General features: G+C 38.8%; 1 protein-coding gene across 7 annotated transcripts in view; it reads right to left on the bottom strand.

Annotated features, from left to right (window-relative positions):
• Positions 1-625: 625 nt before the first annotated feature.
• The window catches only part of PHF20L1 (PHD finger protein 20 like 1), a gene marked incomplete at its 3' end in the record, with an annotated part of 74,958 nt that continues 48,676 nt past the window's right edge, over positions 626-26,907 (bottom strand). For all 7 annotated transcript variants that reach the window (XM_079722771.1, XM_079722770.1, XM_079722772.1 and 4 more), the window contains 7 exons: positions 13,926-14,090; positions 10,032-10,213; positions 8,940-9,039; positions 7,534-7,729; positions 4,054-4,414; positions 2,616-2,778; positions 626-768 (listed from right to left, as the gene is read on the bottom strand). In XM_079722771.1, coding sequence (XP_079578897.1) covers positions 626-768; positions 2,616-2,778; positions 4,054-4,414; positions 7,534-7,729; positions 8,940-9,039; positions 10,032-10,213; positions 13,926-14,090 — 1,310 coding nt within the window. The remainder of the gene's footprint in view (positions 769-2,615; positions 2,779-4,053; positions 4,415-7,533; positions 7,730-8,939; positions 9,040-10,031; positions 10,214-13,925; positions 14,091-26,907) is intronic.

Below are 26,907 nucleotides of genomic sequence, written 5' to 3'. Positions count from 1 at the left end.
CAATATATTCATAATGAAGTAAGAATTCCACAACTGTTTTCCTCAGAAGTGAGACTTCTACTGTCAGTTTTCTGATTAAGGACATTCATCACCTAAGAAACAGCTCATGATCCTATAAAAGTTTCTATACTCTAAACTTCAGTGCAGCTAGATCAACTGCAGAGAAGACAGTTCTTACAACAAGCTTATAGAACTCTCCAGAATTTAAATTTCCTCTACAATTTTGGTTTGGGCCAAATGTTGGTTTATAAACATAGATCTTTCTACTAAAAACTATGTAATACACCATATTTCTTTCTACAGGTATCTCGAGCTTCATGTTAGCAACTATTCAAAACTCCTGCCAGTCTGATTCCCTTAGCACAGATTATATTCTACCTCCACTGATCCTTGGCATATGACACGTTATCATTTGTATCTAGCTCATAAATTTTTTTAATATTAGCTTCCTTGATAAAGTTGTTCTTCATTTTCCTTTCCAAGGTGCCATCCTATTGATGTCACAAATCAGTAATGACCAAACATCACTAAGCTTTTTAACTATCCACTTAGCAGCCGTGTGGATAATAAAAATTAGTCGACTGAACAGAGCCACATTCTTTGCATTAGGTGTTGTTCACTGCTGTCATACAGAGCAGAGAGTTGCTATTTGTTGTACTTTGCCCATGTCAATTAGGAGCTGTTTGATGTGGCGTTTAAGTTGGGGCAGCCTCGCGAGAGGATCAGGTGGCTCCAACTCCCCTGTGAAATCAAGCCAGCTTTCCAGAACTAAAAGAGAGAAGAGAAGAACAAACACATTTAAACGGCAACTGAAAACAGTCAAAAAATGGTATAATTAGAAGGCTGAAAAAGTGACGGAGAAAGAGTTCACTTCCCTTTCGCTAGAAAGCCAATCTGTAGAAGTCACTTCTGAGCAGTTAAGCATCCTCTACACCTCATCCCACAAGAATTCTAGCCCCTCTTAGTAATCCTTATCTGTTGTTCTATCTGTCGTGATTTTAGGTAATTTTTCCTTTTAAAGATATAAAGTAACTGCATTTTGAGTGTCTCCTTTTACCCTCTTCTGGAACAGGAAACAACATTCCCTGTTCCTGCTCAAGCTTTCTATTAATTTAGGCTTAAATCATCTCCATTTTAAATGAAACTTAGCTACTCTAACCATTTTTTTAAATCTAGAAGTTCTTTTTAACAAAGGAAAGGAGGTAGCAATTTCTTAGTGTCCTTTCATTCCCACGATTTTATCAGTACTTTAAAAAAAAAAGAAGCATATTAGAAGTTCAGGCAGAATGCAATTAATTACATTCTATACTTTTTATTAATAATAATAGGGGATAGCATCAAGTTGCATTTTCTTCTTCTTCAAAAATCTACTTAAGGGCTTCCCTGGTGGCACAGTGGTTGAGAATCTGCCTGCCAATGCAGGAGACACGGGTTCGAGCCCTGGTCCAGGAAGATCCCACATGCTGCAGAGCAACTAAGCCCATGCACCACAACTACTGAGCCTGCAAGCCACAACTACTGAAGCGCGCCTAGATCCCATGCTCCACAACAAGAGAAGCCACCGCAATGAGAAGCCTGCGCACCACAACAAAGAGCAGCCCCCGCTCCCTTCAAATAGAGAAAGCCCGCGCACAGCAATGAAGACCCAATGCAGCCAAAATAAATAAATTAAATAAATAAATTTATATATATAAAAAATCTACTTAAAACTAACTAAACTAACTCTACAACTGGCTTATAACCAAATGGAAGATGCTTCTGAAATGGGTTTCCATTTCTTCTTTTCACAGGGAAAAACGAAGCAGTAGAAACTCTAACTTACTGGGGGAGGAAAGCAGCACATACTTTTGCAAATAAAAAAGGGGGGGGTGGGCAGGAGGTACAATCTATGAGGTTAAAAAAATGGAGTCAAAAAGCATAGGAAAACACTAGATTAGGAATCGAGTAATCTAAATTACTCTATCTTCTCAACTATAAAATTGGGATAACATTTTTCCTGTCCACTCCTTAGGCCTCCGGTGCAATAAAATTTTTAAATATAAAAGAAAAACATTTGAAAATGTGTATGCAAACTTAAGGATTATCTACTTAAACTTGCAGGAGTTCTTTGTTGTTAATTTCACTAAACAAACACTGTCCAAAGTGAAAACAAAATGTTTTCCCCCATATTTCAAATATGCTTAAAGTCCTTATGCTGACTTCCAAAAAAACCCACAGTTCAATGAAAATATTCATTGAATATTATTTATAGAATAATAATTTATTGAATAATATTATTCAATGAATAATAATAATATTATTTTTCATTGAATAAAAAATATTCCATATGGTATATACTGAGCCTGGCAGGTGGGCAATATTTAATAAATATCCATCTTAAAAAACAAAATCCCTAAAATATCCAGTCATATTGTCTTGAGACTAAAAGACCCTAAATGCCAGATGTGTTAAATACAATGTAAAGGGAGCAGCAAAGCACCATCAGCCTGGACAGCATCTGTAGTTTTTGTCCCATAATTTCAAAACTTCAAATAACTTCAATTAAATTATTCAAAAGTGTAATAAATACACTTTACAGACTACAGCAATTGTATTTCAGTTCTTTCTTAAATTACCATCAACTTCTTTTTCTATCAGGTCCATCCTGCTGGTGACTTCATTCTGCACATTCTCTATGTGTGTAAGGAGATTGAGTTGCCACTGAAGATGTGAGTCTCCCGGGTCTTCAGTGCCCTTTTTATCATTATAAACAAATACTGTATTCCTTTCAGCTGAATTCTTCTCCAAAGAGCCAACAGAAAAAACAAAGAATTGGATGAAATGTAATGTCATAAAGGGAAAGATGCATTAAAAATCTCATTACCCACAATGATCGGTAAAATCCAACCTGACTCCCAGAATATTTTTAAAGGAAGTACTAGCACATAACTAAATTACATCTGATGGTCCTGAAAAGCAGACATGCCTGCTATGTCTCTTCACAATGCCTAGTGGAGTGAGTGCTACACAGGGTAGAAGGCCTTCAATAAAACCTGCTGAAGAAATGAAAGGAGCTAATTATATTCTGTAACTAGAAAGCCCAGCTAATTTAGACTGACCCTTTCCTCAGTTTATCTAAGCTGTGTCACAAGTGGAGTGAAGGCAAAAAGCAGTGATGGAAAAAAATTAAGATAGTTGGCAAAGGCTAGTATAAAGCCTAATTAACTGCAGACTGGATTTTATTATGGCAGCTAAATCAATGAGGTGAGGGAAAGAGAAAAACCCCTTAAAAACTTAAAAAGTGCAGACAGCTTAACACACACACAAAATCTGACCTCAGTTTCACCAGCAATAACTCATTTCATAAGAGGGATATTAATTTGACAAAATAATTTACCACAAAATTTCGGGTAATATAAGCTTTTCAAATTCAGTTAAGTATTTATTTATAGAACTTACTTGATAAAAGAGGCCAGAAAAATAAAGAATTTTAAAGCAGTATTGCTAATTGAAAAATCAATAAAAAATGAAGGCACGACATCTCTAAGTTGTGAACAAGAAATAAGCTTACAAATATTCAATGTACACAGAGCTATAAGAATTCAACTTAGTGCATAATGTGATTGATATGTATATACAAATATGCTATAATTTTTAAAAAGATGATTTTTTAGATAAAAAGTGCCACTTTTTATCTAAAACACATACAAAAGGAACACAAATTATATTAATATATACACACCCACATGCACTTTCATGTCTTCACACGCAGACATTCTCATTTGGAAAAAAATGTGGCTCATGGTTTTTAGAGGCATCTAAGTGTACTTATAAACTTGAAACTTTTGTTAAGGCAAAAGTTTAATGAATTACTACATTTCTGAATTAGGGGATAATTAAATGTTCAAATGGCCAGTGTTCTCCTGTAGCGAAAGCAAAAAATGTCTTTACCCTAACAAGGTACTTGTGAACTTGGAAATGTAAGTAAAATCTGGGATCTCAGTATGTTTTATTTCACAAAATTTTCCTTTGTTCTATCGTATTTCCAAGCAAAGACAAATGAACTAGTTATACCTTTCCGGGCTTTCCATCTTCTTTTACTGGGTATTGTAAACGGTTTTTATCTCTCATGTGAAATTCCTGTTCTTCTTCAAAACTACTAACATCATCATCATCTGAGCTCCCAGGGTCTGCGAGAGTTTTGCAGTCTTGACCAAAACTTTGTGGCTTTTGGTAGCTGTGTTCACTTGTTATATAAGTTCCCTCCACTTTTAGGGGCAAACGAGGTGGTTCTTTATGGTTCTGTACATGATACTTCTTTTCTTCCACATTAACTGTGTCTTGCACCATTAGTTTTCTTTCCACCCCAGCAATTACTTGATCTTTCCTCTTCCCAGAACAAGCCCAGAGACGAAGGTCAGGATGATGTTTATTCCTTAAAATAAAGTTGGAGAAACAGCAGCTCAGAAAAAAAAAAGTCCAGTAACAAGTATAATGCCACAATAAATTTCAGAAGGTACAATTACATAGTTAACCCTCAGTTATCCATGCCTTTTGTATGTTCAGTGTACTGACTTAGGTGGACCGATCCCCACCTCTCTATTGAAGACCTAGACCACTGCCAAGCGAACAAGGTTAGCAGGAGGTCAGGCACTCAAGACAAAAGTAAAGGTACTTTCTAGGTTAACCTGCCCCAGAACTTCATCCAAAATGTAAATTTTCATAATTTTATAGAAATAAAACTCAGGTAGAAAAGCAATAATGAATGTACTTTTGTGATAGTTCACATCATCATCTGATATATTCATTTCTTTTACTCATTTTTCATTGTATTTTTTAAAATTGTACAACATGAAAAACTTTTACATGAGCATATTTTAACATCTTTAGTCAATCAAAAAGTGATACTTCCTCATGACAAAAAATTCAGATTATAAATGTGTACAAAGTAAAAACCTCCCTGCCATGGCAATCATAATCTTCCACACTTTTTCTGTACATATAAAATTATTTTTTAAGTGGGTAAGCACACCCTTTTTCTTTTTACACAAATGGGGCTCTCATACAATTTGCCTTCTTCATATATAACACGTAAGGGCATCTTGCCTTGTGAGTACATAGAGATTTTCCCTTACTTTCACTCTAGTAGCTGAACAGTATTAATGTGCTGCAGTCTAGTCTCACCAACCAATTCCCCGCCAATACACGTGTGTGTGTTTGCATGTGTGTACCTCTGCATACAAGTGGGAATTTATCAGTCAGATAAATTTCTAGATATGAAATTCCTAGATAACGTATGCACATTTTAATTCTGACAGGTACTGCCAAAGTGGCCTCCAAAGAGGCTGTGCTAATTACATGCTCACTAACCGTCCATGATAATATCCCTTTACCCCCATCCTCACTAAACATGTGAGCATAATATCGCATAGTTAATTCTGTAGTAATTAAAATTCTGTAGTAAACAAAAGAGGAATCCATTCATCATATTCTGTAGTAAGTAAAAGGAGGATATTCTGGAGGCATAAACCTTTGAGAAGGCTCAATAATGTTTGTGAACTGATAATTTCCAAATTAGATAAATACCAGGAAACAAATTAGTTTTCTTTCTAATAATAAGCCTTGTTTCTGAAATTATAAATTTTATCTTTTGAACCCCTAATAGTTTAATAGCCAGAAAATACAAAAATTCTTCAACAGTAAAAGGCATAGTAGAAGGAAAGCTAGACTTGTAATTCAATAGTCCAACGTGTTGAATCCTGCTGTGCCTTAGAGGAGGAGTTTGGACAAGTTACAGAACCTCTATCTTTGACTACCCATCTATCAAGCAAAGTAAGAACTTTATTGTAAGGATTAAATGAAATAGCACATGAAACCACCAATTTCAGGTTTTGTAGTAGACTTCCAATAAATAGTAGCTAGTGATAATAACTATTATTATTAGAAAAATTAACACAAAGAGAGCCTATAGGCATAAGGCAAAATTTGTCCAGTTGAAATCCTTAGTGAAATTATGAATGTACAGAAATTCATATTGATGTCAAGGACAACCAGGTTTTAAAAAAAAAGCTTAGCTTAATAATTTAGTTTCTCCTTTGAGTTTTAGCATTTGCATGGCCTTTTTACAAATAAATCCATATTCAGGTTTATGACATAAAACTGAAGCAAATTCCATTCAACAATTACTGAGTACTTATCCCTCCACTAACCTCTAGGAATAAAATGATGAATAAGACACAAGCCCTACCTTCAAGGAATCCATGGCTTAGTAAGGGGAGGCAGACATAAACAAGGTGCACCAAAGTGCCTGAAACGCATGGAGTCTGCCAAGGATGCGATCAGCTCTAGTTGGGAAGGTAATCGTGAAAAAGCATTTGCTAGAAGGACTAATGGTAGAAGGTTATTCTGGCTCTGAGTAAAGGCCTGGAGCTATGAAAAAGCATGCTTCATTCAGCGATTATGGTTTGGTACAGCTGGAACATTTGGGGGAAAAATTAGGAGAGGGAACACATGACAACAAAATGACAGAGAGAATACGCATCGTGGAAGGATTCAGAGTGCATGCTGAACAAGCCTGCACTCTTCTCACTGGGCACTGGGAAGACACGATGGTATATTAAGCTCCAAAGAGACAAACTCCTCTTTATCTTTCACTAGATCACATTGGCAACAGTATGAAGGACGAACTGAAAGAACACAAGACTGGAGCCACCGGGAATTTACAAGGTACGGCAACTGTTCACGTGAGAAGAACAGCCCGCTCAGACAGTCTTGGTGAGGAGAGAGACGGGGACGGTAAGGAACCACAGGGACAGAGTACTCAGTGGGCCTCGCCACTGTGGGAGGGGCGGGACGGAGATGGAAGGAAGGGAAGGGGCACGTTCCCGGCCCAGGCAAGTGAGTCAAAATAAAGAAAATCTTGTGAAGAACCAGTGAATCACCCTGTTCTATATAAAATATGTATACTTTTAAAGAGAAATCCTAGGGAGGTATTAGGAAGAACTAAAAACAAGGACTTCAAGAACATTCTGATACGTATGGAGGCTCAGTGTTTTTTCTGTTTTTGTTTTGTTTTGTTTTTAAGGAGAAATTGCCCGGGATGACTAAAACATATTTGGCGCACAGGAGACAAATGGATTACATGACCTATTGGCTCCCTTCAAAGCCAATCTTAAGGTAATTTAAAAATATACCTTTGCATCTATTTCATCGGGACAGCATTCCTGAAGGAGGACACACACCAAAGGGTTCACCACAGCAACTGTACTTTTGTGCACAAGGTGAGCCCACAAAACAGTGTGACGGGACTAACATTTGCTGAAATACTAGACGCCGTTGTTATTCACCCACGCTTCTCTATTCCAGGACAATAGGCATGAAGGAGCTATTCATCCAAAAAGTTACTAACCTTTCCTTTTTTCTAAAGTTAAAATTTGTTCAAATATCTATTCTGTCTTCCAAGCTGCTAATCTGAACCTGCAAAAAGCCAACCGATTTAGTTTAAATTAAAATTCACACTAAAGTATGCCCCTCCCTTCGGCGCCCTTCACTTACTTTAGGATTCCAATCTTCAGCTGTAACCCATGCAGGACTTCTGTAACACCATAGACATCAGCAAGCAGGTGGTGTGTGGAAACTATCTTTTTGGCATTGAGATGAGAGTAGTTTTCTTTTAAAAATGATAATCCGCACATTCTCCCATTATTCAACCAATCCTTATCATAACGATATTTTGCGCTCCATCTCTGACCTGTAGAAAAAGTTGACATTAAAGTGACAAACTCCATAAAGGATGTGGTCAGTGGCAGGTCACACCTGCAGAGGAACCTTGAGTGTGTTGCTTTCCATTTTTTATGTCTCTGTCATCTGTTTTCTAAAAAGGCCAAAAGGGCTCGATAGAAATTAGACAGGGGCACCTGTTTCTCTCACTAACATTTGTTTTGAACTGGGCGAAACAAAGAGTTCTAGTTAACTGACTAAGGACCCCTCCCTCACATCTAAGAGCTCACAGAATCCAATATAATCCTATATCTTCACCACCGATAGTAATTATTTCCTATTACAATTAGTTGCTTCTATGTCTGTGTCCCCTACTATACTGTGAGAGAGAGGAAGGCGTGGTTAGAATCAATCACCTTACCTCTCACCACAGATTTTGGCAAATAGAAAGCATCCGATAAATGCTGCTGAATGAATGAATGAACAAATGCCTACCTTCATGTAGGTTTGGATAACTCTCCTGCTTCTTAATGTTATTATTATTATTATTATTTCTGATAGACAGAACAAGGCAGCAGCCTTTCATTTGAGATGTCTAGATGGGTTCTGCCTCGGAGATGGAAGTGCACACGATATGCAGACACTGCTGCTCAGAGAGCCTCTGCGTGGAGGAAGGCACCTAGTGGACAGAGAGCCCAAAGGCACAGGTCTTCCTCTCAGTGCGGCCAGTCTAGCACCATCCTTGTGCACGAGGCATGCGACATTCTGTGCCCTAGCTGCCTCATCAGTAAACTAAAGGGGTTGGGCGTGATAACTGGACATCCCTTCTGCTCTAACGTTAGGTTCATTTGCAACACTATCAGACACTCATTCAAAACCATGTCAGGAGGAGCATGAGTTCAGACTCTGAGTCCGTTCAAATAGCCGTATGTTAATCTATTTAGAAATCAATACACAGGAGTAGATTAAGGAGCTAGTTCTTTTCAGGTGAAAGCCACAACCCTCTCCTCCCAGTAAGGCAGTTAATTATGCTGAGGAATTTATGCTAATGCTTTTGCCTAAATAATTAATATGGAAAATGAAACTATAACATACAGCGAAAACCACTTTTAAATTTTAACATGGAAGCGGAGTCTAGCTGACACAGAAGTCATGGTGTCTCAGACAGCTGACGTACAATGGAACCTGTATGTAACAAGACATCCAGACACCTTGCGATGAGCACGGGGACCGAAGCTTACCTGGAGGGTCCCGGCAGATGTAGCAGAGGTACTGCTCCGGGATGCTCTCCTCCAGCAGCCCCATGCACACGCTGTGCTGCCAGCACAGGCACTCTTCACACTGCCGGGAAACAACCGTGCTTTACTCGCTAGAAATCAAGACAGACCCCCTTCTCTTCAACTAGCTGGCTGAGTCTTGCTGTGGCAGCGGCTGCGGCAGCTGCCACCAGTTCAATTCTTAATCCACGTAACAAAAGCAAGTGATGACTTACGAGAAATTTCACTTCTGAAACAGTCAGCTATTTCAAGCACTTCCTCTCGTTGCACCCATTAAAATGTGCTTTGATAAACTGGTTTAACCATAAAAAAGGCATAAGATTATTTCTCCCATCTATTTCACACATCCTTAGAACTCTTAAAAATAGCTTATTGAAGTGCAAAAATTAAAAAAAGAAAAAGGCGACTTTGTAGCAGTGCGTTAGGTAACAACCTCTTAAAGTACTACCTGTGTGGTGAACCTATAAATTTGTAGTTCCCTTATTGAGAAAACCACTGAAAAGGGGGAAAGAGATGATTACTTTTTCTTCATTTCTATAACTAACATCTCCGAATCTTCCAAATGTAACCACAAAATATGGGTTATGCTTTCCTTTTTTCTTAAAGATACTTTTTCTACAGGGAGAGGTTATTTGTAATGGTAATCTTTGCAACAAAGCTTTCCTTTAATCTTCAATATTGTGGAAACTTTTCTACCCTTTGAAGGGTGACTATATAACATAAATTATTAAACAACAGGATCCAGACCAGCAGGAAAAGAATTGCTATGGTCTACCCTTCAGTGTGGATGCTTAGCCACCTTAATGGCTCTTGTAAAGAATTTCAGCTAGAAGACCTCATAATAAACACCCCCGAGAGAGATCCTCATGTAAGAAAACAGTCTACTTCATCTGGAGAAGAGATCTGCCAATCATTACAACTGGTACTTTAAACTTGATGCTAAGCTAGAAGCCTCCATCTTCAAAAGGACGGTGAGGAAAAAGAGAACACAGGTGCCCCACGAACGTGCTGAGCACCTGAACTACCTCATTCAGTGCCGAAGGGAAGACAGGTCACCTGAATCATGAAGCCGTTCTCCTCGTCCATTTCACAAATGCATCGCACAATTTCATTAAGCGCATCATCTTCATCTTGAGATTCCTCAAAATTGGTTGAATCAAAGTCCTGATTGTACTCATCCCCACTTAGGAGCAAACTCTCCGTTGAAGAATCATCTAGGAAATCCACATCCGACAAGTCTAGAATATACATAAAAGCATACTCAGCATTTTTTTTCATTTTTACGTCATTTTCTAGAAAGAAAGGCACGATGGGAAGTGATTATAAGCTATTAAGTATTTAGAAAGGGAGGGCAGATGAATGGGAATACAGTATTTGTCTCTAGACAAAAAAACAAATGATTTTTGAAGCTTAGGCAACTAGGATTGTTTTACAGTAACTCAGAAAGTATCCCTTAGTCCAGGTGCTTACAGAGGTTAGGGCTAAGGTTGATATTAACAATTAAAATTTGCAGTTCTCAAATGCTTTCACAAACATCCCTTCTGATCCTCACAATGGCTTGTAAAAAGAACAGGGTTCATTATTTGCACCATACAGCTACACAGCACTTCACAGAGGTAGAAGGAGCTTGCCTGGGGTCCTAACAGCAATACTGTGATTCTTAACAGGAACAGTATCATCGACTACAACTGTACTTAATATACACCAGGTACCATCCGAAGCACTTTAAATATGACATGACTTGCTTGGTAATGCAGCCAGCCAGTGGTAAAGCCGACTGCACACCAGAACTGCCTGACTCTACAACCTGTGCTCTCTTAACGATTTCAGCATTTCTTAAACTGGGATTATGAGTTCCCTAACGAATTTTAAAATGTTTTAAGTTTCATTTTGATAAAAATCTTTAAAAAAATAAATAAGTATACCCTAGAAGTTAGGTTATATTGATGACCACTATATACAACCCTGTTTAAATCCTAGGCTTTAGGTTGTACTTATAACAGCGTTGAGTCAAAGGCTATCATTTAGCTCAGGCTACTGAGGAAAAAAAATCAAGGCAAATATAAGGAAATGTTTAATCATGACAAAGGGAAAGAAATGATGACAGGACACTACAGGTTTGCCGGAGTGTGGGTGGAGAACTGTTGGGGAAACTGAGTCATCACATGGCACGTGACACAAGACCTCACCACTGCTCACAGGCTCCTGGAATGGAGGCTGCTCCTCAGAACAGAAAGCAGAGCTGGCTCCTCCCTACCTCACCGCCCTAACCTGCAGTCACGTTCTCAACCATTCCTTCACCTGCTGCTTTCATCTCCCCTTTCTAGAATGTCAAGAGCCCATGAGAGCAAGCAAGAGTCCACTGCATTGTTGAATGCTCTGTAGTCAGTGCTTAGGATGAAGCCTGATACATATGATAGCCACTCCAGAATGTTTCTGGAAGAGGGAAGGAGGGAGTCGTTATATAGAGAAAAAATTTTCAGACTTAATCAGACCAGGTGGAAGTTGCCTGAATTCAAACTAAATAATTCATGCAATTTATATTTTAAATATTTCATATGACTTAGTGTTTTCCTTATCAGCTTCTAATCGTGCTTATTTTTTCCCTGACTCAATGTTTTTGAATGTTTTGTTTCTGATTTATAAAAGGTTAATGTTTTCTAGAAAAATAAATGTTTTCTTCTCTTTGGGATCTTAGGACATCTTGGAGAGAGTAAGGTCAGTAGAAATGAGACAATGGTACAGAAATACAAAAGAACATTCAAGGAACCAGAAGTAAATCAATTAGATATTATAAAATCTTTCTAATATTAACAATATGGGTAGTTTTGAGAACCTGAAGAATAAAGTTCATTTATTCATAATCTTGCTAACTTAAATCCAAAATTTGTACTTTCTCTTGGGCTTTCTTGAATACAAGTTCATGTTTCAAAATGGCAGACTAGAACATGGATGAACAGTTTCAAACACTGCTGCAGCACGTATGTGGTATTCAATGAATGGCAATCGTAACAGGGTTAGCAATGAATTTAATGTAAAAACTACTATCATTGAAAGGAATTAGTGTATATCTCACATAGGCTTGTATGGCCAAAGCAGCCAGGCTTTAGGGTGCTAGAAGGCAAATTTAAAATATTGGCCAGAAAATCCAGTTCAACTAACTCGCATGCATCAAAGCAGTGTTTGGCTGAATTCTGGAGGCTAAGTAAATGGGCCACTGGGTTGAAAGTTAAATAAGAAAAGCAAGTACAAGTTCTCACACTGAAATGGCCACCTGGACAACAGCTCCAACTGAGTGGCCACAGAACACTGTTATCTTGTAACTGCTGCCCCTTGAACTAACATTGCTGTTTCCCCAGACAGTATTCTCAAAGTGTGGTTTCCACATCAGCATCACCTGGAAACTTGTCAGAAATCAGAAATACTATGGGTAAGACCCAGAACTGTGTTTTAAGAAGCTCTCCAGGTGGTTCTGATGCACAGTAACATTTGAGAACCTCTCCAGTTTTCTTCTCAGAGCTCAACGCTTGAATACGTGAAGGGCAGGGGAAAGACAGTGGGACTGAGGGTGCACAGTCATGACACACTTCCCAGCCCTCTCTCTCTCTCAAGTGTTCTAGTTCCAGCAACACCGGTCATCCAGATATTATCTCCCACTCTCCATCACTCTGTATAAAAAGGCAATTTTGAGACCTTGATGGCTCACAGTATGGCTGTTATGTGATTTTCAACCCCGGCTACTGGGGCTGTCTTGCCAGGACCCACCCTCCGAGAAATCCCAGATTTGTGCTCCACTGAAGGACCTGGTATCATATATTTTAGCATCACACCAATGAATCTAATGTACACCTGAGGTTAAGAACCACTGGCCCAAAAGGGAAAAGGGGACTTGTATTTGTTAGAAAAGGGGATAGAACTTTTTCCTAATCCCCCCCAATTTTATTTTTTTTTAGATTTGAGATTAAAAAATCTCAAAAGTGCTATGTGCTTATTTTAGGGGAAAGGGAAGAATATGCTTTTCTCCACAGTGAGCTAGAGGGGAGTTAGGCCTGGAAGAGAATAGGCAGTAACAGTGCCAGAGAAAACACATGACCTGGCATCTGCTATGTAGGGCACTTAAGGAAAAGACAGGGCATTCCCCATAAATATCCCTGGGATTTTACGTAGGATGAACCCCCATCCCTCACTCTTCATTCCTTGACTCTGGTTCCTACTGTGCTAGAGCTCTGGTCTCAAGCCATCAATATCTGCCGTTGGGAGAGTTCCTCTTCCCATTGCTTCGAACACTGGCAGGTCAGAGTCCTCAACACCTTCCACTGTCAGGACTGGACCTACAGGAAAACCTTAGAGATTCCAACTCCAGGGCTTGTGTCACCACCTAACACGGCCTTCTGTCTACGTGCTTAATACCTGAATGTGTTCAAATCACTGATCTGACCACATTTCCAGACTTTTGGTTACAGACCTCTCTGTGATCAGGAATTCAAAGTGCATTTTTAAGACTATGATAAATATTTGGCAGAAAAAGCATTACCTTAGGAGTTAAGATAGACCTTGGTTTGCGTTTTAATTCTAATGCTAACTAGCCCCATAAGTTACTTAACCTATAAGCCTCTGCTTGTTTATGTAGTGGGTAACAATAGCTACTTTATAAGCGGGTAGTGAAGAATATGAAAATACATGTAAAAACACCCGCAGAAGACCAGTACATAGTAGACACTAATTGTTTCCTTACTACCTGTCCTACGGGTAAGTATAAATGCCAATTTTACTTTATATAAATTAAAAAGTAGCTCAAATTTCTAATGTTGAGATTTTCATATTAGTTCATGGAATAACTTTTTAAATTGTGTGCCCTGCTCAGATAGGCCTCATTAAAGTGTGTTTTATTTTCGGTTCCACATTTAAGACTCTTAAGACTTGTGTTAAGCATTACATGGTTACACATACTTTCACCACTAAGATCAACTGACAGAATTGCCCTTGGGTACTGATATGTTGCATTTTTCTCCGTAAACGTGCTTCGTAGAGCCAGGGAACTCCCGGAAGATCGAGGTAGTGGAGAGGAGCACCTTCCCAAACATTCTAGGCAACTGTCTTCACAGTCTGAATAGTCTGCAACATAAGATACACAGAGAAACATTAATAAGGTGTCAAGGAATCAGGAAGAGTCACTATACAAATAACGAGAAAGTCATGTTTTATGATACATACATAATCAGGCCACCACTTTCTCTTCTCATCCATGAACAGCTAGATCATTAGGCATCTGATGAACTAGGTTAGGCAAGAACACTTGGGAAATACACCCCAGGCAGTATATACATAGCGGGGAGCACCATGTTCTAACTGGTACCCATAAGCTCTTATTAAGTGGTCCAGAAGTGAAAAAGGATTATAGCTACATTTCCTCTTCATTATAGTCACAGCTATGTCTACAGTAAGATGTGCAAGATGGAAATTAACCTTTTTTTTTTTAAAGAGGTTCTCGTGATGTCTAGCATGTCAATTATTATAGTGATAATTCGATCAATAAATTCTTCAGCAGAAAACCTCTGAACTAAATTAAATGGTCCTGAAAGAAATTAGCTCTGTCTTCCTCAACTTAGAATGAGTCATGAAGATGGATAAGCAGAGTGGGGTGGGGAAGCGAAGACAGGAGAGGGTATGAGTCTAGGCACGTGGGGAGGCCACAAAGCAGAATACCTGGCACATCTGACAAACTACAAGACCGTGGTTGGAGCACACTGAGTGAGGGAGATGAGCAACGAGGCTAGAGTGACACCAGCCAGATCAGGCTAAAGTTTTTTTGTTTTTAAGTTTTATCCTGAAAGCAACAGAAAGTCAAAGTTTGTAAGGGGAAGCAAGATGTGACACACATCCGGTTCCATTTTTCAGCTGTGGAATGGAGGAAGGAGTCCAGGGAGCGCAAGTAGTGGCGGGGACACAGTTCAGAGGCAGCGGCCTGGGCTGGGAGGCAGCTGAGGTGACATTTGAGAGGCAGATGCAGTGACCTGTGGACTGGAGATAGAAGACTGAGATGCTACCTTCAAGGGCGATTTCCAGGTTTCTGCTTGAATAACTAGGTGTTGAAACTGGCATTCTGAGATGGAGCTGAAGTGTAAATGGAAGGTGGAGAAATCAGAGGAGAAATGCGGATTCAGAGGAGGGCTTTTTAAAGATGGGAGATCCTACACATTGTCCATATAAATCTAAAAATCCGGGGGTGGGGAGGCAGGCAGTGAGAAATGCCAGGATTTTAAGAAGAGAAAGACAGACAGTCTCTTCATTTTAGTAGAGGCAAAGGAGAAGATTGATATATTCAGGTAAGTATGTAGATGTGGTGGATAAGAGATGAGCAAGTGCTCATCTGGTGGCTTCTATTTCCTCAACTGAGTATGAGGCAAAGGATGTAAACTGATGCAGATTAGGGAATAAATAAGAGGTAGAAAAAGCTGAAGAAAGGTAGAGAGTGGAAAAGCAAGTTTACAAGAGAAGAGTAGTCCAATGCTGGTGTGCACTGAGTATCATGCATCAGAAGCTGGTAGTGTGGGAAGCAGAATAATGGTCCCCCAAAACGTCCACAGCCTAATCCCCAGACTTGTGAATAGGCTGGGTTACATGGCAAAGGGGAATTAAGGTTGCTGATAGAACCAGGCTGGAAATCAGCTGACCTTAAAATAAGACATTATCCTGACTTATCTGGGTTGGCCTAATATCAACACGAGGGTCCCTAAAAGTAAAAGAGGGGGCAAAAGAGTCAGTGCCAGAGTGATGTAAAGTAAGAAAAGACTCGAGCCACCACTGCTGGCTTTGCAGATGTGAGTGGGACAAGGGCCAGGACACTTGGCAGCCTCTGGAATCTGGAAAAGGCAAGAAAACGGATTCTCCCCTAGAGCCTCCAGAAAGGAATGCAGTCCTGACACACTGATTTTAGCCCAGTGAGACCCATTTTGGACTTCTGACCTTCAGAACCTTAAGGTAATCAATGTGTGTTTTTAAGTCACTGTTACATAGTTGTGGCAGCAGCAGTGGGAAGCTAATACAGTGGTCATCGTAAATATCACAGCAGAGCTCACGTTTACCAAGACCTCTCTATGTGCCAAACTGGATGGACTCTAAGTGCTTTATGTGTACTAACTCGCAATCCTCACAACTATCCAATAAGGAAGCCTCAACTGCTAGTGCTGTTTTACAAATGAAAAAACAGAGGCAGAAAAAGTTAAGTTGCCCAAGAATACACAGCTATCAATGGCAAATCCAACATTTGAGCCCAGATAGCCTGACTACAGAAGCCTTACTCTTCAACAAAAAGCATCACTAGTGGATTTCAACATTTAACGTGTACACACACTGGAAAGCTTGTTCAAACCACTTCCTGGGCCTCACGCCTGCGTCATTCAGCAGTGGGGCCACTCCCAGATGATGCTGGTGCTGTCAGCCTACTGAGCCTTCTCTCATAGCCTCCCAGAAACTGCAGAGCTGCCAGCACCATGTTACTCAAGCACAGGCATGGAAATGTGAAGAGCACTGATTAAACGCTAGCCAGGCACTGGGTTAAGTATCGATACTTCACAATTATCTTAAGGCATCCTAACAATAAACCTACATAGTAGAAACTATCATTACCATTTTACAAGTGAGGAAACTGAGGTTTATAGAATTTAAATAACTTGCCAAAGGTCACCCAAGCTCTAAGTGTTGCAATCAGGATTTGAACCCACACACTCAGCTCTCAAAAGCTGCCCCTTTCATCCATGACATGCTATAATGCCCTCTCAGCAAAAGTGAAAGCAGAAGTACTGGCTGAGTATAAAAATGGTAAAAATCTCAATTTGGTGTTAAAAATAAAACACGGCTGACATTTAATCTCTTTACATTATATTAGCAACTGAACAATATTTCTTAGCATTCTACACCCCTCCTGTATTCCCCACTCCCATGCCCTCGGGCTATTATGAATAAAAGTCTACTGCTATGTTTCAGGGTTAGAGCAATGTAATCTTCTACATAAAGCTTCTCTAAATAGAATTTATTTTGTTCTGCTTTTACCACACACAAAACACATCATACCTTTCCTAGCAGATATTTATGCATGCTTTTTACCAGTCTTAACATATACGCTTGCTTACAAGTGCCTGGAAGGGAATCTTTGTTTTTACTATACAATACTTTGAATTCTCTTTGCATTTCTCATTCTAGTTCTTTTAAACCTCTGTATGCCTTCAGTTTTCTCATATTTACAGATACATGAAAGACAAAGAGATGATGAGATTTGCTCAAAATAACAAAGTTAAAGACTGGCAAAGATGTCACTCTTAAATAGAATCCAACACGGCAATTTCTCACACAGATTGAACACAATGTTAGTTTTATATTATGTAAACTAATTCTGGTAATTGAAACATGTCAACCCACTCTTGAATGGGATAATTATAAAGAACTACATAACTCAATTACTACTTTCCATAACTTCATTTAAACAGATAACTACTGACTTAGTATGCCAACAAACACAAGGAGGGAAGGATACACAGCCTAGTAAACAATCTTTAAGACACAGAAGGTAAGATTAACAACACAGCATGATGGTTAAAGTTAAAATTAAGACTCAGAAGCCAGACTGCCTGGGTTTCAATCTGCTTTCCTCCACTTACTAGCCACGTGAGCTTGGACAACTCTCTTCATCTGTTTTAGTTAACTGTTTATAAACTGGGGATAACAGGCCCCACCGTAAAAGGTTAATGTGGGGATTAAATGAACTAGTATATGTAAAATGCTTAGCGTTTGGTACATAATAAGCACCAGCAGGATATGCAAAATCACACTGAGTCATGAAAAGAAAGATTTTTTTAAACTCCTTAATGGCAGTAATTGCAGACTAAAATACATATTCTATTAGGAACCTCACATAGTAATAATGCGAATTCTTTAAAATTAAGCTGTCTTTGAAATTTCAAAGTTACTTAAAACCCCCTATTTCCAGTTTAAAGAACACTCTTCTAATTTAATCATCTGGGGAAAAGTGTCATTTCCAAGATAAATGTAAATAGCCCAGAAAAAATTCTCCTCAAATGTAATAACTAATTGCAAAGATGTTGGTGATTACTCGACCCAACACCTGCTGTGTACGAAGAGTAATGCTTCTGTACATCGTTAGTATTTACCAGGACTCTACTTTCAAAGTTAAGATTTTCATTTATAGATCTAATTTTAAAACATTTTTTAAAGGTTTATTTTTTTAATGGCTCTTTATAAATAGGGTTACCATAGGTAATGGTGGGTTACAATTCTGAGGTGCAAATTTTCTCTGCACTTTTTTCTCTAAGACTTATTAATCCTAATCACTCTCCTTTCTTTCAAGTTACCACTTCCTGCATTCTCATAAGTACCCCTCACTTTGCTACCAGGTACGGCCCACTTCTTACTTTGTTCTTTGTCAGCCCCTCCCTGTTATCTTTTCCCCACTTTCACAGGTGTTTTGGTACACAGGATTCTGCATCTGCTGCTGTAGTACTGGAAGAGACCTGTTTGCCGATGCAACGTAAGGTGACTTAAAAAGCTTGGCCCTTCCTGCCCTCACGCCTCGGTGTCTCTGTTGGAATACCCAAGGCAGCCAAATCCCCTCAGCCTCTGCTCAGCTGCGAGTTCATCGGGCAGTCTGGTCTGCAGTGTGAAGCTTGTCATTTCTGCATTCTGATACATAATCACGGGAGGGTAGTCACTAAACAAGGGAATCTGTGGTTCATGGTTTCCTACAGAGCTCCAGAGCCTCCTAACGTTAGGTTCTCTCTAGTATGGATTCCATAGAGCTATCTGTGAAGGGGTGGGGTGGAGGAGAAAGGCTGAGGACCAGTGCAGACACAGAAGTGTCCAGAGATGTTCAAGATACTCTCCGGGAAGTGGTTTCAAGTTTTTCAATCCCATTTTGATCCCATATCTTTAAATTTACTTTGGTAACTTTAGAGTTAGAAAATGTAGAAACTTCATATCCTGTGGCAAGATTAGATATTATTTTTGGCCTATAGAGAGAGTTAAAATCTGAAGAATTTACCAAAAGTGACTACCAACTCTGAAATTACCTCGTTGGCTTTACAGTTTTTAAAACTGTTTTTTTTTTTTTTTTTTTTTTTTTTTTTTTTTTTTTTTTTTTTTTTTTTTTTTTTGTGGTACGCGGGCCTCTCACTGTTGTGGCCTCTCCCGTTGCGGAGCACAGGCTCCGGATGCGCAGGCTCAGCAGCCATGGCTCACGGGCCCAGCCGCTCCGCGGCATATGGGATCCTCCCAGACCGGGGCACGAACCCGTATCCCCTGCATCGGCAGGCGGACTCTCAACCACTGCGCCACCAGGGAGGCCCCAAAACTGTTTTTTTTTTTTTTAGTGTTTGATGAATACGGGGAAAAAATGGGTATGACATAAAGCACATAAATACTACAAAAGACTTAGGTACTCATCATAAAATTTAAGAGGATATCATTGTCAGTTTTGAAGCTTCCTTTGTACCACTTTCCAATTTGAACTAATAAATTTCCTTCGTCCACCTCAGAGGTAATCACTATCCTAAATTTCTATTCATCATTCTCTTGCTTTCCTTCATGCTTTTGATACATAGATTTGAATCTCTAAAAAATATACTTAACAGTTTTACAAATTTTTGATCTTTACATAAATGAAATCATATTACTGTACATGTTTTCTTCAGTGACTTGATTTTTATTTATTTATTCTTCTTAGTTATCCATTTTATACATATTAGTGTATACATGTCAATCCCAATCTCCCAATTCATCCCACCACCACCACCACCCCGCCACTTTCCCCCCTGGTGTCCATACGTTTATTCTCTACATCTGTGTCTCTATTTCTGCCCTGCAAACCGGTTCATCTGTACCATTTTTCTAAGTTCCACATATATGCGTTAATATACGATATTTGTTTTTCTCTTTCTGACTTACTTCACTCTGTATGACAGTCTCTAGATCCATCCACGTCTCTACAAATGACCCAACTTCATTCCTTTTTATGGCTAACACTCCATTGTGTATATGTACCACATCTTCTTTATCCATTTGTCTGTCGATGGGCATTTCAGTTGCTTCCATGACCTGCCTATGGTAAATAGTGCTGCAATGAACACTGGGGGGTGTATGTGTCTTTTTGAATTACGGTTTTCCCTGGGTATATGCCCAGTAGTGGGATTACTGGTTCATATGTTAATTCTATTTTTAGTTTTATAAGGAACCTCCATACTGTTCTCCATAGTGGCTGTATCAACTTACATTCCCACCAACAGTGCAAGAGGGTTCCCTTTTCTCCACACCCTCTCCAGCATTTATTGTTTCTAGATTTTTTGATGATGGCCATTCTGACTGGTGTGAGGTGATACCTCATTGTAGTTTTGATTTGCATTTCTCTAATGATTAGTGATGTTGAGCATCCTTTCATGTGTTTGTTGGAAATCTGTATATCTTCTTTGGAGAAATGTTTGTTTAGCTCGTCTGCCCATTATTGGATTGGGTTGTTTTTTTGATTTTGAGCTGCATGAGCAACTTGTGCATTTTGGAGATTAATCCTTTGTCAGTTGCTTCGTTTGCAAATATTTTCTCCCATTCTGAGGACTGTCTTTTAATCTTGTTTATAGTGTCCTTTGCTTTGCAAAAGCTTTTAAGTTTCATTAGGTCCCATTTGTTTATTTCTGATTTTATTTCCATTACTCTAGGAGGTGGATCAAAAAAGATCTTGCTATGATTTATGTCAAAGAGTGTTCTTCCTATGTTTTCCTCTAAGAGCTTTGTAGTGTCCAGTCTTACATTTAGGTCTCTAATCCATTTTGAATTTATTTTTGTGTATGGTGTTACGGAGTGTTCTAATTTCATTCTTTTACATGTAGCTGTCCAGTTTTCCCAGCACCATTTATTGAAGAGACTGTCTTTTCTCCATTGTATATTCTTGCCTCCTTTATCAAAGACAAGGTGACCATATGTGTGTGGGTTTATCTCTGGGATTTCTATCCTGTTCCATTGATCTATATTTCTGTTTTTGTGCCAGTACCATATTGTCTTGATTACTGTAGCTTTGTAGTACAGTCTGAAGCCAGGGAGTCTGATTCCTCCAGCTCCGTTTTTTTTTCCCTCAAGACTGCTTTGGTTATTCAGGATCTTCTGTGTCTCCATACAAATTTTAAGACTTTTTTGTTCTGGTTCTGTAAAAAATGCCATTGCTAACTAGATAGGAATTGCATTGAATCTGTAGATTGCTTTGGGTAGTATAGTCATTTTCACAATATTGATTCTTCCAGGCCAGGAAAGTGGTATATCTCTCCATCTGTTGGTATCATCTTTAATTTCTTTCATCAGTGTCTTATAGTTTTCTGCATACAGGTCTTTTGTCAACATAGGTAGCTTTATTCCTAGGTATTTTATTCTTTTTGTTGCAATGGTAAATGGGAGTGTTTCCTTAATTTATCTTTCAGATTTTTCATCATTAGTGTATAGGAACGCAAGAGATTTCTGTGCATTAATTTGGTATCCTGCAACTTTACCAAATTCATTGATTAGCTCTAGTAGTTTTCTGGTGGCATCTTTAGGATTCTCTATGTATAGTATCATGTCATCTGCAAACAGTGACAGATTACTTCTTCTTTTCCAGTTTGTATTGCTTTTATTTCTTTTCCTTCTCTGACTGCTGTGGCTAGGACTTCCAAAACTATGTAGAATAATAGTGGTGAGAGTGGACATCCTTGACTTGTTCCTGATCTTAGAGGAAATGCTTTCAGTTTTCCACCATTGAGAATGATGTTTGCTGTGGGTCTGTCGTATATGGCCTTTATTATGTTGAGGTAGGTTCCCTCTATGCCCACTTTCTGGAGAGGTTTTATCATAAAAGGTTGTTGGATTTTGTCAAAAGCTTTTTCTCCATCTATTGAGATGATCATATGGTTTTTAATTCTTCAATATATTAATATGGTGTATCACATTGATTGATTTGCATATATTGAAGAATCCCTGCATCCCTGGGATGAATCCCACTTCATCATGGTGTATGATCCTTTTAATGTGTTGTTGGATTCTGTTTGCTAGTATTTTGTTGAGGATTTTTGCATCTGTATTCATCAGTGATACTGGTAATTTTCTTTTTTTACAGTATCTTTGTCTGGTTTTGGTATCAGGGTGATGGTGGCCTCATAGAATGAGTTTGGGAGTGTTCCTTCCTCTGCATTTTTTTGGAACAGTTTGAGAAGGATGGGTGTTAGCTCTTCTCTAAATGTTTGATAGAATTCGCCTGTGAAGCCATCTGGTCCTGGACTTTTGATTGGTGTAAGATTTTTAATCACAGTTTCAATTTCATTACTTGCGATTGGTCTGTTCATATTTTCTATTTCTTCCTGGTTCACTCTTGAAAGGTTATACCTTTCTAAGAATTTGTCCATTTCTTCCAGGTTGTCCATTTTATTGGCATAGGGTTGCTTGTAGTAGTCTCTTAGGATGCTTTGTATTTCTGCGGTGTCTGTTGTAACTTCTTTTTCATTCTGATTTTATTGATTTGAGTCTTCTCCCTCTTTTTCTTGATGAGTCTGGCTAACGGTTTATCAATTTTGTTTATCTTCTTGAAGAACAAGCTTTTATTTTTATGGATCTTTGCTACTCTTTTGTTTCTATTTCACTTATTTCTGCTCTGATCTTTATGATTTCTTCCCTTCTGCTAACTTTGGGTTTTGTTTGCTCTTCTTTCTCTAGTTCCTTTAGGTGTAAGGTTAGATTGTTTATTTGAGACTTTTCTTGTTTCTTGAGGTAGGCTTGTAATGCTATAAACTTTCCTCTTAGAACGGCTTTTGCTGCATCCCATAGGTTTTCGATTGTTGTGTTTTCATTGTCATTTGTCTCTAGGTATTTTTTGATTTCCTCTTTGATTTCTTCAGTGATCTCTTGGTTATTTACTAATGTATTGTTTAGCCTCCGTGTGTTCGTTGTTTTTACATATTTTTCCCTGTAATTGATTTCTAATCTCATAGTGTTGTGGTCAGAAAAGATGCTTGATATGATTTCAACTTTCTTAAATTTACTGAAACTTGATTTGTGATCCAAGATGTGATCTACCCTGGAGAATGTTCCGTGTGCACTTGAGAAGAAAGTGTAATCTGCTGTTTTTGGATGGAATGTCCTATAAATATCAATTAAATCTATCTGGTCTATTGTGTCATTTAAAGCTTGTGTTTCCTTGTTAATTTTCTGCTTGGATGATCTGTCCATTGGTGTAAGTGAGGTGTTAAAGCCGCCACTATTATTATGTTACTGTCGATTTCCTCTTTCACAGCTGTTAGCAGTTGCCTTATGTATTGAGGTGCTCCTATGTTCAGTTCATATATATTTATGTGTTATATCATCTCCTTGGATTGATCCCTTGATCATGATGTAGTGTCCTTCCTTGTCTCTTGTAACATTCTTTATTTTAAAGTCTATTTTATCTGATAGGAGTACTGCTACTCCAGCTTTCTTTTGACTTCCATTTGCATGGAGTATCTTTTTCCATTCCCTCACTTTCAGTCTGTATGTCCCTAGGCCTGAAGTGGGTCTCTTTAGACAGCATATATATGGGTCTTGTTTTTGTATCCATTCAGCGAGCCTGTGTCTTTTGGTTGGAGCATTTAACCCATTCATGTTTAAGGTAATTATTGATATGCATGTTCCTATTACCATTTTCTTAATTGTTTTGAGTTTGTGTTTGTATGTTCTTTTCTTCTCGTTTCCCACTTAGAGAAGTTCCTTTAGCATTTGTTGTGGAGCTGGTTTGGTAGTGCTGAATTCTCTTGGCTTTTGCTTGTCTGTAAAGCTTCTGATTTCTCCATCGAATCTGAACGAGATTCTTGCCAGGTAGAGTAATCTTGGTTGTATGTTCTTCCCTTTCATCACTTTAAATATGTCATGCCACTCACTCCCTTCTGACTTGTAGAGTTTCTGCTGAGAAATCAGCTGTTAACCTTATGGGAGTTCTCTTGTATGTTATTTGTTGTTTTTCTCTTGCTGCTTTCAATAATTTTTCTTTGTCTTTAATTTTTGCCAATTTGATTACTGTGTTTCTCCTTGGGTTTATTCTGTATGGGACTCTCTGCGCTTCCTGGACTTGGGTGGCTATTTCCTTTCCCATGTTTGGGAAGTTTTCAACTATAATCTCTTCAAATATTTTCTCTGGTCCTTTCTCTCTCTCTTCTCCTTCTGGGACCCCTATAATGCGAATGTTGTTGTGTTTAATGCTGTCCCAGAGGTCTCTTAGACTGTCTTCATTTCTTTTCATTCTTTTTTCTTTATTCGGTTCTGCAGCAGTGAATTTCACCATTCTGTCTTCCAGGTCACTTATTCATTCTTCTGCCTCAGTTATTCTGCTATTGATTCCTTCTAGTGAATTTTTCATTTCAGTTATTGTATTGTTCATCTCTGTTTGTTTGTTCTTTAATTCTTCTAAGTCTTTGTTAAACATTTCTTGCATCTTCTCGCTCTTTGCCTCTATTCTTTTTCCAAGGTCCTGGATCATCTTCGTTATCATTATTCTGAATTCTTTTTCTGGAAGGTTGCCTATCTCCACTTCACGTAGTTGCTTCTCTAGGGTTTTATCTTGTTCCTTCATCTGGTACATAGCCCTCTTCTTTTTCATCTTGTCTATCTTTCTGTGAATGTGGTTTTTGTTCCACAGGCTGCAGGATTGTAGTTCTTCTTGCTTCTGCTGTCTGCCCTCCGGTGGATGAGGCTATCTAAGAGGTTTGTGCAAGTTTCCTGATGGGAGGGACTGGTGGTGGGTAGAGCTGGCTGTTGCTCTGGTGGGCAGAGCTCTGTAAAACTTTAATCTGCTTGTCTGCTGATGGATGGGGCTCTGTTCCCTCCCTGTTCGTTGTTTGGCCTGAGGTGACCCAACACTGGAACCTACCCAGGCTCTTTGATGGGGCTAATGGCAGACTCTGTGAGGAGTCACGCCAAGGAGTACTTCCTAGAACTTCTGCCGCTAGTGTCCTTGTCCTCACGGTGAGATACAGCCACCCCCCACCTCTGCAGGAGACCCTCCAACACTAGCAGGTTAAGTCTGGTTCAGTCACCTATGGGGTCACTGCTCCTTCCTGTGGGTCCCGATGTGCACACTACTTTGTGTGTGCCCTCCAAGAGTGGAGTCTCTGTTTCCCCCAGTCCTGTCAAAGTCCTGCAATCAAATCCCACTAGCTTTCAAAGTCTGATCTCTAGGAATTCCTCCTCCTGTTGCCAGACCCCCAGGTTGGGAAGCCTAATGTGGGGCTCAGAACCTTTACTCCGGTGGGTGTACTTCTGTGGTATAAGTGTTCTCCAGTCTGTGAGTCACCCACCCAGCAGTTATGGGATTTGAGTTTATTGTGATTGTGCCCCTCCTACCGTCTCATTGTGGCTTCTCCTTTGTCTTTGGATATAGGGTATCTTTTCTGGTGAGTTCCAGTGTCTTCCTGTCAATGACTGTTCAGCAGTTAGTTGTGACTCCGGTGCTCTCGCACGAGGGAGTGAGAGCACATCCTTCTACTCTGCCATCTTGAACCAATTCAGTGACTTGATTTTTAGCTTAACCATTTTGTTGATGAGATTCCAGTGGGTATAATCCATTTATTTACATAGTGTTACAGAGTCCACTGAATGGACAGGTGGACACCTGGGCCAATGCCAGTGCTGCTGTGAACGTTCTTATATATGTCTCCTGATGTACCTTCAGTGTGAGTTTAGTTAGGAATCTGAGGTCATGTGGTAAGCACATTGTCAACTCTACTGTCATCAGAAAAGCATCACTGCTTTTCTATAGCAGTTGTACAGCTGTCTCCATCTCCTCAGCAACATCTGACATCATCCACCTTGTAATTTCTGCCCATGTGGCAGATAGGAAATAGATTTCACCAGGTCCTGAAAACTGCATTATGCAGCTTCTCGTAAGAGTGAGCACTGTATTATATAATCATTTTATCATTTTCAGGTTTCCACTTCTGTGAAATACCTGTTGAAACCTTTTGTCCATTTTCATACTGGGCTTTCTTTTCCTTTTTGATCTGTAAGGGTTTGAAATACATTTTGAATACTAATGCTTTGTCAGGTATTTGCATTGCCAGTATCTTCTTATGGTTTGTACTGTGTTTTCACTCTCTTTATAATGCTTGTGATGAACCAAAGTTCATTTCAGTCTAGTCACATTTTCAACCTTTTTGTTTTGGGTTAGCATTTTTTGTTTAGAAATATCTGCCCAAAGTTCATAAAGGTGTTTTCCTATACTTTCGAAGTTCTATAGTTTTGTCTTTCACATACTAAGTCTTCAATCAACCTGGAATTGATTTTTGTGTACGGTGTAAGGTGGAGTCCAGTTTCATTCTTCTTCACCATATGGATTATAAATTGTTCTAATACCAATTACTGAAAAGTTAACCCCTTACCTGTTAAACTAAGATGCCAGCTTTGAATAAACCAAGTTTTGAAATATGTATGAATCTGCTTTGGATTATCCTGTTCTTAATAAATCTATTCTTTCAAAATATCTCACTGCTGTAATAACTATAACTGAACAGTAATTCTTCTCCTTATTCTTCTTCAAGAGTGACTGTATTATATTTGGCTCTTTACTCTTCCATATTAAGTTTTAGAATCAGCAATGAACCTATAGATTTATTTGAAGTGACATCAATAGCGAATCTACAACCCCATGAACATGAATTATTTCCCATTTGTTTAGGCCTTCTTTACGTTTCTAAATGAAGTTTTATAATCTGCTATTCATAGTTTTTTTTTCAAACATAAGTACACATGGATGTATCAAATGGTTTTTCTACATTTATCAAAACTGTAATGTTACTGTGGTGAATTTCATTGATTTTCTAATGTCAAACCAACTCTGCATTCCAAAGCTATGCGGTCATACTTTTAAATATACTGTTAGATTTAA

This window comes from Hyperoodon ampullatus (genome assembly GCF_949752795.1).
Source record: "Hyperoodon ampullatus genome assembly, chromosome: 17".
Classification (NCBI taxonomy): domain Eukaryota; kingdom Metazoa; phylum Chordata; class Mammalia; order Artiodactyla; family Ziphiidae; genus Hyperoodon; species Hyperoodon ampullatus.
Note: the sequence above shows the minus strand (reverse complement) of the source record. Positions and strands in the feature narration are given on the sequence as shown.